Source organism: Triturus cristatus, chromosome 10 (assembly GCF_964204655.1).
Source record: "Triturus cristatus chromosome 10, aTriCri1.1, whole genome shotgun sequence".
Lineage (NCBI taxonomy): Eukaryota > Metazoa > Chordata > Amphibia > Caudata > Salamandridae > Triturus > Triturus cristatus.
In genome coordinates this window covers 1,058,378,988-1,058,393,725 of record NC_140593.1, presented here as the reverse complement: position 1 = coordinate 1,058,393,725, position 14,738 = coordinate 1,058,378,988, and the positions used below count along the sequence as shown (strand labels likewise).

General features: G+C 43.8%; 1 protein-coding gene across 1 annotated transcript in view; it reads right to left on the bottom strand.

The window, feature by feature from the left end:
- The window catches only part of LOC146796560 (cytochrome P450 3A21-like), a 200,704-nt gene that overhangs the window by 80,603 nt on the left and 105,363 nt on the right, over window positions 1-14,738 (bottom strand). The window contains exon 7 of the mRNA XM_085629196.1: window positions 2,505-2,653. Within this exon, the coding sequence (XP_085485322.1) occupies window positions 2,505-2,653 (149 nt within the window). The remainder of the gene's footprint in view (window positions 1-2,504; window positions 2,654-14,738) is intronic.

The following is a 14,738-nucleotide window of genomic DNA, read 5'->3' as shown; positions in this document are numbered from 1 at the left end:
TTGTCCCTGTGATGATCCCTTGCCCCAAACCTTAACACACCTGGTCTTATTCTGTACATTTAATGATTTTTTGCGTATGAAGTATTTATTGCCACTCTTAAAAGTGAAGGGTTTTGTTCAATTTCGACCTGCATTTTTACATTTACAGTTATTACCTGATTTCGCTGTGATGTTGGTGGTCACCGACTATTTAATAGGAGCCTTATACTGGAATAAAATAATATGTGCCTAGCTTATAATGATGTGAACGATAGACTGTCTCGCGGTTTTTAAACTGTACTTAATGTTTATAGAATGTGAGATTTTAACGAAATAAGGTGGACTGTATATTATAATGCTTTTTGTGTGGTTTTTATGTCTCTATCTTTTATGATTATGATGGATAATCGAATAAAGATCAATACGATGATGATGATGACAGGGTTAAATTACCATCCTGTTGTACACTATAAGGATATTGCAACTCACTGAGGAGTTTTGTGACCGTATAGAAGAACAAGGCAGATTTCGATTTTAGGGTTGTAGAACTTCGATGTCTGAGTGAATGTTTAATGAAATCAGGGCATTGTTTACTTGTCTAATCCAAACACTAACACACTGTGGTCTGGTCTCAGATATCAGATTCTCTATTGGAGTCAAGGGAAGCCTCCAAGCCATTTAAACGTACACAGTAATCAGGATGGTCTGGTCTTGTGGTGATAAATTGTCACACAGAGTGTCACCCCTAGTGACACCTAACCTGATTGTTGTTAAAATAAAGGAAGACCAGGTGACCAGTTGCAACACCAGAGTTGGATTATAGTTGTGTTTGCTCTTGCCTAGCGGCGGTTGGCTTTACATATGGTAATAAAAAATGTTTACTTTATGGTGAAAAAGAAACCTAGAAATTCATTGAAGAAAACTAAAGTTGAAGTAACATTATAGTTAGGTCTAATGGAAAGATCCGTTTTTGTTTTAACAAAGAGCTTAGAAATTCACTGAAATAAACAAAGGATAAAGAGATGTTATAGTTAGGTGAATATCTCAGTGACAACATTAACGTTTTGAACTCAAAAAACCCCAAAGAAATTCTATAACTTGTGCCGCAGCCATGCACTGCTTATGACCTCACATATCACATCACTCATGACATGTTCTATGACATCATTTATGTTGTCACTGATGACAACCCAAATAACATCATTGATGACATCACTGATGACAGCATCAAAGCTTCTTTTGCACACATTGCTCTATAAAAGAGTATGGCATTAGACAGCTTGCAGGAACCACGAGAAAGCTGCAACTGTTGCAACCTTCTCTCCCCGCTTTACAAGAAAGTTTGTTACATTTAATGGACTCCTAATTTGACCTAAAAAAATCATGACAGTTAGAACTTGGTGCAAAGAGGGCACCCATAGCTCGTGCAAATGTAGGCTGCAGTGGTTTCTTTAATTGCCCTTTTTACCATTTTAAAACATGAAGATCAAAAAAAGGAGCAGTCAATCCACATTGTGTAAGCAGATCTCTATAAGTAACTTCATTTTGCGTTCAATGCTGGAAAAGTAGGTAGGCTAGCTAAAACACAAGACTGGAGATTGATACAAATTTTGCCACAGATGCTAAAGTCTGTATTAAGACAAAAGTCTGAAGGCCTAGGTTCCAGGGCACCAGAACTTACCAGATGATTTCAGAGCTGTCTAGAACCTTAAGAATAAAATTATTTTTATAAAGTTGGTAGATCAGAGAGTTTATGGACAAATTGTAGAGAATATAGTTCAAGTATGAACAATACTTGTGTCACTCTAAGATTGAGCAAAAAATCTTCTTATTGAAGAGTAAAATTTGAATGTTGATAACAGGTGTTTTGCAGTCTAATAGGTATTAAGAGAGCACTAAGAGATGCATTCGAGATGCCCACATCTTTCATCCCTTTTGCTATTATGTGTATTGAAACCTGCAAAATGGGGACTAAAGTACCCAGTCATTTACTATAGATTTACATAGAACAATTCTTTGTCTACCTATCAAACTAATTACATGTTTATTTACAATGCCTTCCTGTCACAGGACCCAGCCGTAAATCTATCTCCAATAAGCTTTTGCAATTTTAGCAGGGACATAGAGTAAAAGATTATACAAGAGATGCTAGACCGGATTGAGGAGTCATATTAAAAGTCATCTGGATGTCTTGGCTAGGAGATAGCTAGTTTTGGTACTGGTCAGGTATAAGTGCCTGGGATTATAATCATTTTTAGGAATATCTGTTTTCTAGTCAAAAGCACCTCAATGCTTTGAGGTTATGGAAACCTAGTTGTGAATGCCACATTCGTGACTAAAAATGCCTGAGCCATCTCATTTGAAGGCAGGACCAATGTCCGGCGTGACCAGTCACAACCTCAAGGGAATAAGAAATGGAAAGGAAAATCAAAAAAGAATAATAGCACATGCTGGAATCAAATAGATTTGAAGCAATATTATGTATAAATTAATCTTTAACATTACTAAGTGTTCAGTATTCTTACCTATGATAATTAACAATGGGCTCAAGAATTTGAAATTAAAGAGTTTCCTTCCATAAGTAACAAAGGGATCCTTCGGGTTGTTCATAGAGTCTATATTCACACCAAAGGAGGTGCTGAGGACCACATCAATACTGTAGGAGGCAAACATCCTGGGCAGAAAGGAAATGTAAATGGAGTTATTCATTATGAAGCTCAAATCCAAATTCTAGAGCAAAACCAGCAATATCTTCTAGCCAGGCAATAATTTTAGGTGATATGTATGTGCTGATTCCAAATACCGTACTATGTGAAACTATCCGACCTTCATATTCATAAGCCGCAACAGAAAGTCTATACAACTGTACAATGTCTACAGCCTTGGTACCAGAGGAACGGGGTAAACAGAGATTTATTATTACATTGAATTTATACGGTTTTCATAATTTCCAAATAAATATTTTCATTAGTTTTTTGTGGCAATTCAATCCTTTGCAGCATGAGTCTAGCATACAACCAACAGACATACAAATTTAAAGAGCAATGTCTAATGAGATTTTATTTTCTCTGTAGATGTCTGGAGCATTATCAGCATGGAATACCAAATTCACCTTTATAAGAGATCTTTCCTTGAACTGGTGGTTTAATCATATCTGTTCACAGTTTAACAAACATACCACACCTCCAACTCGAATCTTTCTGCAAGGATGGCCAACACAGAAATACCTTTGCTAAAAGGATGAAGTTGACAGTGATGACTTCAGCTCCAATCTTGAGTGGGTCGTAATAGCACCTGGGAAACACTTACACCAGTGTGTGGTATTTATCAGTTGTGGTAAATACCTCCTATTCTGAGGTTTTGGGGGGAAAACTAGTTATAAAATGCTGGGTAGGTGTTTACGGTAACAAATTGCACATGTTCTGCTTTTTTTACCGCCCTTTTTCTCTGGTAAATTTCGGCAGGTATTGACTTTTGAGATTTTTCACATGAATATTGTGGGAGGTATGGTGTTTACTGAAAAACTCGAATTCCAATTCCTTTGCAAACTTCCCTTAATATTTATGTTGCAACCATTGTTCCTTTAGATGTTCACCAATCAGTTTGACCATACCCACAACCCTCCTTCTTTAATACTCCCAGACTGACCCACACCCATTTTCAACTAAATACAGCACATTCTTTTAAATTCCACAATTTACAAGTGGTTTCAATAACAAGGACTCATCATGCACCCACAATACTTAATCCTCTTTGAAAACACTGCAAACCCAAAGCTTTTCCTTTCCATTTTCAAGTCCTTCCTCTTTCAAAGTATGTATAAACTAGATCATGCTCCACACACCTTTCAAATTCACCAGTGTTGAAATTCTATTACTCTTTACACTTTCTGCCATTTGCTACCCACCATATTGCATCCAACCCCAACACTGTTAGTATCTAACCTGCTCCTCACATCCCACAAACATGGACGTCAATTCACCAAAATACCAAGGGTAGCGGAAGTGACATCTCACGCCATTTGATCTTTACTTTGATCAAAACACACATACTTACACATACTAACACATTCACACACATAAACACACTCTCACCCGCAAGCATGAATATAACATATATTTAACAGCATTTTTTACTTACCATAGCTTCTAGATAGGGTCATATTCCAGCTAATGTACTCCATGTTTTATTACACTAATAGAGAATAATATTATTCACTATTTGTATAATTTAAACAGAAACCAGGCAAGTGGAGCTCAAAACAGCATCTATTAGGAAGAGCTGCCCATGTGTTCCAGGCACTGATTTTGCCACCTCTAAGGCCAGGGCTTGCAAAAGTAGTGCTGGGGGTAGCAAGGGGCAAACCAGGGGTCACAGCTGTGACCCCTAAATGAGATTCATGCCCACAAAACATTGACACTAACTGCATCAAAAAGAGACCAATCATTTTTCTTGCCTTTTTAGCTCACACAAATGCAACTTCTCTTACTGCTGTAACCAATCCAACATTCCTTTAAAACCTAGTCAATTACAGGACTTTGTAGATGAACAGAACTTGCTTCATGACTCGCACTCAAGCTTTTAAAAATCTGGAAGCACTGATCCCATATCAACAGACATAAATGAAGAACTTTCCCAGAATAGAGAAAAAAAAACTAGAATCACTAACACTCCTTCACATGCTTCTAACAATGTGGGCCAAAACATACTCCAAAGTCAGTACAATACATGCAGATGATGTGACATTTCTTACTCTTACTCGAGAGTCGAGTAATATCGAGCCAGTTTCTGAGACCATAAATAAATGTTTTGCATCATCTCAGGGTATAAGGTAATTGCTACCAAGAGAGAGGTTATATTGATAACCTTTGAACAACTATAATTTAACCCTTGAATGCTGAAGCATGGTGACCACCAACCCAATCAGTTTTTAGGATACTATTTTCTGCATCATTAGAATATATCTTTAGTTTAAATTGTACTTGACTACTTGATGAAATAAAGCAAGACTTCAATAAATATTACCATTTACCTCTCTTTATAGTAGGTGGGATTAATATAATTACAATGGTTACCCTACCATGGTATATATTCCTTTTTCAGACACTAACATGTTATTCACAATTTTTTTTAAAAAGGATCAATGGGATGAGTACATCATTCATATGATAATTCAAATGACCGAGAGTAGCAAGGAAAACACGAGGTCTACTGTTGGAGAAGAGAGGTGGGCTCTTTCCACTCAGCGACCAAATCAAAGTTGGTTCAACAACTTATGATCATGGCAAGTAATTGGCAATAGTATACACTCTGTATGAAGAACTGACAGACAAATATGTTTTCAAGGGTTTTGTTTGTGAATTCTTAAAAGTTAAAACATATAAAAGCATTACGTTTCAAGTTCTCAGACACCTTTGTCAAATATATGCATTATGGATCGAATGATCAAAGACAGATAGTAAGGAGGAATGTCTAACGGTTATGGAACAATCTGGACCTCTCTGAAGAACTGTCTACTCTAATTTGAAAAGGCAGAGAAAGGCTTATAAGAACTTAAACAATTGTGGAATCATGAAAGCTTTACAGCACTTGAGGAAGTTAGACATAAAATCAATATTCAAATAAAAGAAAGTATTTGCAGCTGAGAAATTACTTTTCAGACACACTGCTTGGAGAAGAGTCAGATATTTTTAGGGAGATGTTAAACCACCCTGCCCATAAAGGCTGCACAGCACAAGTTTAAGCACAATTTGTGACTCTAGAAAAAGTAAATAATACTAAAATTAGAACAGCATGGGAATTAGATTTAGGTTTTCAGTTCTCATAGCAGGATTTGGGTGGCTAAACTCAGATATTCACATACCTTTGACTTTTAATCTCAAGTGCATGAAGTATTTTTGGATATATCAGTAGTATTTAATGCCAGCTTATATTAATGCATTTACAGATTCAATACCAGCTACAAGTAAGAGATGCTTTAAAGCGATTGGGAACTGGAAATATGTATGCTAGGGACTGTAACAAAATCAGACATTTTTAAAAGTCTGTTTTAAATGGCTTGGTGAAAAAGTAGGACAACCCTAATCACCATATTCCTGCTTAGCGGTGCCGGGTTGGCAAAGATTTTCTAAAAGAAAGAAAAACATTATTATGACACCGTGTTAGAAATTGGGTTGTTGGTTGACTAGGATAGGAGCCCAAGTCAGGCAGCAACCACAATCATAGTTAGAGTACTAAGCAGGCAAACCCTTAATTAATATGTGCTCACCCTCTGGTGGCTTGGCACAGAGCAGTCAGGCTTAACTTAGGAAAAACCAAAGGAAATGATGGACGGAGTGTTGAACATTGCAAGCACTCACCCCCAGTCAACTGATCTGGGTTTAATCCATCACCGTTCTTTAGCCCACTCTGCCACCCCAGTTCAGACATGGCCATATGCAAATCAGTCTGACCCTGTGCTGCATGGGAACAGTCCAGCCCGAACTGCCAAGCCATGTCTTCCCTGGACCGGAAACAAGCTTCCTAGGACCGGTTTCTGGCACTTCAGCCGTCCTCAGCCAGGCTTGCTTGAATCCAGTGGCAAGGTGAGCAAGGGACTCACGTCTGAGCATACCCTGCCAACTTATGGCAAACAAAGCAAAAACCAAAGGAAATGATGGACGGAGTGTTGAACATTGCAAGCACTCACCCCCAGTCAACTGATCTGGGTTTAATCCATCACCGTTCTTTAGCCCACTCTGCCACCCCAGTTCAGACATGGCCATATGCAAATCAGTCTGACCGTGTGCCTCATGGGAACAGTCCAGCCCGCACTGCCAAGCCATGTCTTCCCTGGACCGGAAACAAGCTTCCTAGGACCGGTTTCTGGAATTTCAGCCGTCCTCAGCCAGGCTTGCTTGAATCCAGTGGCAAAGTGAGCAAGAGACTCACGTCTGAGCATACCCTGCCAACTTATGGCGAACAAAGCAAAAACCAAAGGAAATGATGGACGGAGTGTTGAACATTGCAAGCACTCACACCCAGTCAACTGATCTGGGTTTAATCCATCACCGTTCTTTAGCCCACTCTGCCACCCCAATTCAGACATGGCCATATGCAAATCAGTCAGACCCTGTGCCTCATGGGAACAGTCCAGCCCGAACTGCCAAGCCATGTCTTCCTAGGACCAGTTTCTGGCATTTCAGCCGTCCTCAGCCAGGCTTGCTTGAAACCAGTGGCAAAGTGAGCAAGGGACTCACGTCTGAGCATACCCTGCCAACTTATGGCGAACAAAGCAAAAACCAAAGGAAATGATGGACGGAGTGTTGAACATTGCAAGCACTCACCCCCAGTCAACTGATCTGGGTTTAATCCATCACCGTTCTTTAGCCCACTCTGCCACCCCAGTTCAGACATGGCCATATGCAAATCAGTCTGACCCTGTGCTGCATGGGAACAGTCCAGCCCGAACTGCCAAGCCATGTCTTCCTAGGACCGGTTTCTGGCATTTCAGCCGTCCTCAGCCAGGGTTGCTTGAATCCAGTGGCAAAGTGAGCAAGGGACTCATGTCTGAGCATACCCTGCCAACTTATGGCGAACAAAGCAAAAACCAAAGGAAATGATGGACGGAGTGTTGAACATTGCAAGCACTCACCCCCAGTCAACTGATCTGGGTTTAATCCATCACCGTTCTTTAGCCCACTCTGCCTCCCCAGTTCATACATGGCCATATGCAAATCAGTCTGACCCTGTGCCTTATGGGAACAGTCCAGCCCGCACTGCCAAGCCATGTCTTCCCTGGACCGGAAACAAGCTTCCTAGGACCGGTTTCTGGCATTTCAGTCGTCCTCAGCCAGGCTTGCTTGAATCCAGTGGCAAAGTGAGCAAGGGACTCACGTCTGAGCATACCCTGCCAACTTATGGCGAACAAAGCAAAAATCAAAGGAAATGATGGACGGAGTGTTGAACATTGCAAGCACTCACCCCCAGTCAACTGATCTGGGTTTAATCCATCACCGTTCTTTAGCCCACTCTGCCACCCCAGTTCAGACATGGCCATATGCAAATCAGTCTGACCCTGTGACTCATGGGAACAGTTCAGCCCGAACTGCCAAGCCATGTCTTCCCTGGACCGGAAACAAGCTTTCTAGGACCGGTTTCTGGCATTTCAGCCGTCCTCAGCCAGGCCTGCTTGAATCCAGTGGCAAAGTGAGCAAGGGACTCACGTCTGAGCATACCCTGCCAACTTATGGCGAACAAAGCAAAAACCAAAGGAAATGATGGACGGAGTGTTGAACATTGCAAGCACTCACCCCCAGTCAACTGATTTGGGTTTAATCCATCACCGTTCTTTAGCCCACTCTGCCACCCCAGTTCAGACATGGCCATATGCAAATCAGTCTGACCCTGTGCCTCATGAGAACAGTCCAGCCCGAACTGCCAAGCCATGTCTTCCCTGGACCGGAAACAAGCTTCCTAGGACCGGTTTCTGGCATTTCAGCCGTCCTCATCCAGGCTTGCTTGAATCCAGTGGCAAAGTGAGCAAGGGACTCACTTCTGAGCATACCCTGCCAACTTATGGCAAACAAAGCAAAAACCAAAGGAAATGATGGATGGAGTGTTGAACATTGCAAACACTCACCCCCAGTCAACTGATCTGGGTTTAATCCATCACCGTTCTTTAGCCCACTCTGCCACCCCAGTTCAGACATGGCCATATGCAAATCAGTCTGACCCTGTGCCTCATGGGAACAGTCCAGCCCGAACTGCCAAGCCATGTCTTCCCTGGACCGGAAACAAGTTTCCTAGGACCGGTTTCTGGCATTTCAGCCGTCCGCAGCCAGGCTTCCTTGAATCCAGTGGCAAAGTGAGCAAGGGACTCACGTCTGAGCATACCCTGCCAACTTATGGCGAACAAAGCAAAAACCAAAGGAAATGATGGACGGAGTGTTGAACATTGCAAGCACTCACCCCCAGTCCACTGATCTGGGTTTAATCCATCACCGTTCTTTAGCCCACTCTGCCACCCCAGTTCAGACATGGCCATATGCAAATCAGTCTGACCCTGTGCCTCATGGGAACAGTCCAGCTTACTTAGGGGCAATATGTAAAGTATGTTTACAAAACTTCAAACAGTAAAAGAGTGAAAAAAAACACACAAAAATCAATACCAGCTTAGAAAACCAAGCTTAATTTATTAAATAAAACAAGACAAAATGATAACAACCCAATAAGTAGAACTTGTGTCATGAATTTTTAAAGAATAAAGGGAAAATAGCACCAAAAAGCACTAAGTATCGACAAACGACCTCTTGTCCTGCTAGACAGTTACAAAGTCAAAAGTTCAGGCTGGCCACAGAGGAGTGGGGCTGGCTACAGGGGCCCGATTGGACCCGATGAGCAAAAGTACCTTTGTGTAGGTTGCATCGACGTCAAAGATCCTGTTGATGATAAAGATGCGGGATACAGCCAAAGGGATGAGTTTATTTAGAAGCAATGCATTGATGTCGATTGTGGCAGTGGCGGCAATGTGCTGATCCTGATCTGTGCAGCAGTGATGATGCGTCGGCTCCAATTAGCACAGGGGCTTTCATGCAGAGTTCTCTGCTTCATTGCCGAGGCTGCTATTGATATAGATGTGAAGACCTCAAGTCGAGTAATGACGATTCAGAAGGTGACTGCGTCCTGTCAATTCTTGCAGCAGTGACGATGTGCCAGTTCTGGTCACTAAACAGCGGAAATGCGCAGTTCCCATCCACGCAAAGATGCCGATGCGCCAGTTCGGGAGTGGATGCGTGGGTTTCACTGGAGCAAGCACTTTATGCCTCACTTCCAAAGGTCCAGGACTGGGGTGGCACCACTTGGCAGGGTAGACTCACAGATGGCAGAGTCCATGTACGGCACCAGGTGAGTTAGAAGTCTTTCATGTCTCTGAGACTTCAGATCAGTAGGCAAGCCAGCTAGCACTTTGAGTCATTCTGGGTTCAAGTGATGCAGTCTCTGTACTTCTCAGTCAGGCAGGGGAAAAGCAGGCGGCAGTAGTGCACAGCAAGGCAGGTGTCCAACAAAGCTGTAGTCATGCAGAGTGGCAGTCCTTCAGCAGCACAGCAGTTCTTCTTCCTGGCAGAGTCTTCACAGTTTGAGAAGTGCACTGAAGTGATGGTGTCAGACGTCCAGTACTTATGCCCAGTTGTGCCTTTGAAGTGGGGGAGACTTGCACAGAAGCCCCCATTCCTGCCCTGGCTTTAGACTCACTAAAGGGAGTATGCAGCTGTTTGTGTGTGGGCAGGACACAGCCCATTCAGAATTAAGTGAGGCTTGGTCCAGTTCCTACCTCCCGTCCTCCCAGAATAGCCCATCCAGTCACACCTAAGCTCCCACTGTTTGTGGCTGTCTAGGGGGGAAAATACACAAAGTCCAGCTGTCCAGATTTCATTGACGTCGAAGATCCTGTTGACAATGAATATGCGGGATGCAGCTGAATTGATGGTCAATGTCGAAGCGATGCATTGGCGTCGAACCTGGCAGTGGCAGCGATGCGCCGGTCCTGGTCTACACAGCAGCAGCGATGCATCAGCTTTGATTATCATAGGGGCTTTGTCGAGACTGTTGCCGACGAAGATGCAAAGACATCTAGTAGAACATCGTGCAGTGCTGGTTGCAAAGGCGATGCATCGGATCGATTCATGCAGCAGAGACGATGAGCTGGTTCTGGTCATGCAACAGCGGCGATGCATTGGTTCCAATCCAAGGAACAGCGCTGATGCGCCAGATTGGGAGGGGATGCATGGATTTCATTGGAGCATGCACCTCAGGCCTCACTTCCAAGGGTTCAGGACTGAGGTGGCTCCACTTGGCAGGGCAGGCTCACAGAGGGCAGAATCCAGGTGCAGCATCAGGTGAGTTGGGCGTCTTTTATGTTCCTGAGACTTCAGTTCAGGAGGCAAGTCAGCTAGCCCTTAGAATCACTCTAGGTTCAAGTTAAGTAGGGCCAGTCCTTCTCACCAAGAAAGGGGAACAGCAGGCAGCAGGGCAGCAAGGCAGGAATCCAGCAATGCAGCAGTCCAGCTGAGTGGCAGTCCTTCAGCAGTACACAAGAAGTGTACTGAAGTGGTGGTACCAGAGGTCAAGTACTTATATCCAGTTGAGCCTTTGAAGTGGGGGAGACTTAAAAGACATGTCTTCTAGGAGCACAGAGGTCCTCCCTTCCTCCCCTAGCTCCAGATGCACTACAGGGAGGTATGCCGCCCGTTGTGTGGATACAGGACACAGCCTATTCAGATGTAAGTGAGGCTGGGTCCAGCTCCTCCCTCCCATTCTCCCAGGAATGCCCATTAAGTCACACTTAAGCTCTCATTGTGTGCCTGTCTAGGGGGATGAAACAAAGCCCTGCTGTCACCCTCCCCAGACGTGTATCAGAGGCAAGCAGCAGGCACTGTGAGAAAGTCGTCCTTTATGCCCTGATCGCCCACATTTTTTGACTGATACTGGTGGTTAGTGACTCTGATTGCACCCTGGGCTCTGCTAACCTGGCCCAGGGCCAGTGCTCTGTTTAAAAGGTATATGGTAATTATGTGTATTTACAAATGGTATGGCAACCTACCTTTAAGCCCCAAGTATATGGTAGGGCATGTAGGTTTAGAGGCCCAGCAAATTTAATGCACTTAAGTGTGCACTGTTGTGTGGCCTTCTGTTATTTTAAAAGTCAGCCCTGCTTTGCAGCCTGCCTTTATATTAACCCCTTCAGTGCCCATGACGAGCTGGACTCGTCATGGGCCGCGGTGGCGCTGTGCCCATGACGAGTCCAGCTCGTCATAGACCCCGCCCGCTAATGCAACGGCCGGCACTGGGCGGGGAAAGGGGCGGGCACTGAAGGGGTTAAAATTATTTGCAAATTCAACTTTGGAATTAAAGGTACTTCCAAAGTCCTAAAGTGCCTTATTTTTAAATATAGGTCACCCCTAAGGTCTCCTCTGGGTGCCTTGTAATTATAAGCAGAGACAATAAAAAAGATGTTTTATATTGCCCTGGTGAGGGAAACACTGACAATTTTGTTTGCCCCTCCCTGGAATTATACAAAGTACAGGCAAGGAGTGCTACTTTGTACGGGGCAGAGCTATGGGGCCACTGTGCATTAAATAGGCTAACATGTATTGAAAATACTTTCATCAGACAACTCATTATGTTACCATCTAGTACTCCTCTAGTTCCATTACGTATGGATCTAGGCCTAAGACACATTGCGGATGAAGCCTCCCTAAGACCAATACTATACTGGTGGCGCCTATGGAGCACCCCAGAATTAATACATTTTAGGGAGGAATTGCAAGAATTGATGGGGCTACCGGGAGCCCAAAAAATTCTCTGGCTCAGATTTGTAAAAGATACATGTAAGACCCTTGGCAGATCTACTCTTTGGAGTACTCCAGAAGAATGCTCCATGTCGATTACTAAGTAGGAATTGGCAATGAGTTATAGAGAATACAAGCTTTTGGCTCTTTCTCTGAGCCCTACTCTGGGCCGATTAACTTCTGAGTTTCTAGCTGTAAAGGAAAGCTATTCCATCGAACTGGTTCTGGATGATATACAACCTTTTTAGCCAAGAAACTCTATTTACAGTTTAGACATGGGGTTCTTCCGTTACGCTCTTTTACGAAGAAATGGGAAAACTCTGGTATAGAGATCTGTCCTGCATGCAATATCGCAATAGGAACTGTTCCCCATGTTCTATTTTTTTGCCAAGAATACAAACAAGCCAGATCCCGTTGGTTAAAGCAACTTATCAAAAATCTGGGCTCTGGGAGGTGCAATGAGATTTATAGAATTCTTAAATATGATACTCAATTACCCATTGTTTTCTCTGTAGCCCGCTTTTTGTTCTCTATATGGTGCACTCGCAATGCGATCCTTAAAAAGGCTCCCTTAATAGTCTGAGCTGTTTTGTAATGAACTATAGCCTATTGATCAAACTCCTGTTACTCCTGTCCAACGCCGTCTCGTCTTCATGCTTCAACACCCTGCGCATGCTTCGAAAGATCTTCCGGTGGATCCCCACCGAGACCAGGAAGACGGTCACCAGGCCCTCGTCACCAGTCGGCTGGACTACGGGAACGCCCTCTATGCCGGCACCGCCGCCAAACTCCAGAAGAAACTCCAACGGATCCAGAACGCCTCAGCACGACTCATCCTGGACATCCCCCGACATAGCCACATCTCCGGACACCTGAGAGACCTGCACTGGCTCCCCGTCAACAAAAGAATCACGTTCCGACTCCTCACCCACGCACACAAGGCCCTCCACGACCTGGGCCCCAAGTTCCTCAACAGCCGCCTGACCTTCCACAAGCCCACCCGCCAGCTCCGCTCCGCCAGCCTCGCTCTCGCCACCATCCCCCGCATCCGCAGAGCCACCGCCGGAGGAAGATCCTTCTCCTACCTGGCAGCCAAGACATGGAACTCCCTCCCCATCCACCTCCGGACAACGCAAGACCATCTCGCCTTCAGGAAGCAACTCAAGACCTGGCTGTTCGAGCAGTAGCGTTCCCCCCCCCCCCCCCCCCCCCCCCCCCAGCGCATTGAGACCCACCGGGTGAGCAGTGCGCTATACAAATGCCTATGATTGATTGATTGAATCAATTTTAACATGATTTACCTGTACTTTTAGAAAGGCTGGGACCTCCTTTCTTTTGGAATGCATTTATCGTTACTTTTTTGTACTTTGCATTTTGAGACGATGAACTTAAGATGCACTTATGGCTATTCTTTGCACTTTTGCATGTTGAAATGATGGCCAAACTGAGTTTATTTTTTTTAATGATCTTATCTGTGGGTGTTGTGATGAAGATTCCGCTTTTTGTAAAATGTGATGATTGTTTTTTTACATATGTTTTTATATTTTTATTGTGCTTTTATGGCAGTATGCCGAAATAAAGTTTTCAAATGGCAATGGTTTTCCCCATTGTAGCACATTAGCTCCACAGACTAACATGGGAAGGCTTATTAAACTTTAATAGAGTCGAACTATTGACAGGAGTAAATTTAATGATACTAAAAAGTGTCTAAATAATAGTTTGAATAAATCCAACAACTTGAAAAGGTTGTATTTATTATAACTATGACAGAAACAACATTATAGAACTTGCTTTTCTGATGTACCTAAATCCAGCTGTAGCGTAGCCTCTCCTGATTGGCCAGTCTTTGACAGGCTGAGCCAAGCTGCTCTGATGAGGCGTGAAGTGGCCTGAAAGGAAAAAAAGAGACATCGGGTGGGAGGAGATCTGCCAGCTGAAGAGCAAAAGGCTGAATGGGTCTGGGTAGCCGAACTGGTCTTCAAAGAGGGAAAGACACTTAGGACAGGACCCAGGCCCACTTCCTGAACTCCCAGCCAGATGTGAGCCCTGTAATTGAATTAGCAGAGGGGCTGGAAGGGGAGTGTTAGGAAGGTTAGCTACACCTGTAGGTTGGGTTAGCCAGACCTTAAGCTCCAGAAGAGATTTTCTCCATTTTGGTTTTTAAAGAACAGTGCTTTCTGGGACAAGAATTTGCACACTTCAGGGGGAGTGGTTATCATTGAGTGTGGCACCCGGCGCCCCATTTGTCAGAGGTGCTGCTTGTCAGCCCAGAAGCCTAGAAAAATATGGGAGAGCTGCCAAGCAACTGAGATCCCTGTTTGAAGAAACAAGAAGAAGGAGAAGGACTGTCCTGCTGGAACTCTGGCTTACCCTAGAGGACCGCACTCTGAATGACTGCACCTGCGGCACACTTTGGAACTACAGCAAAAG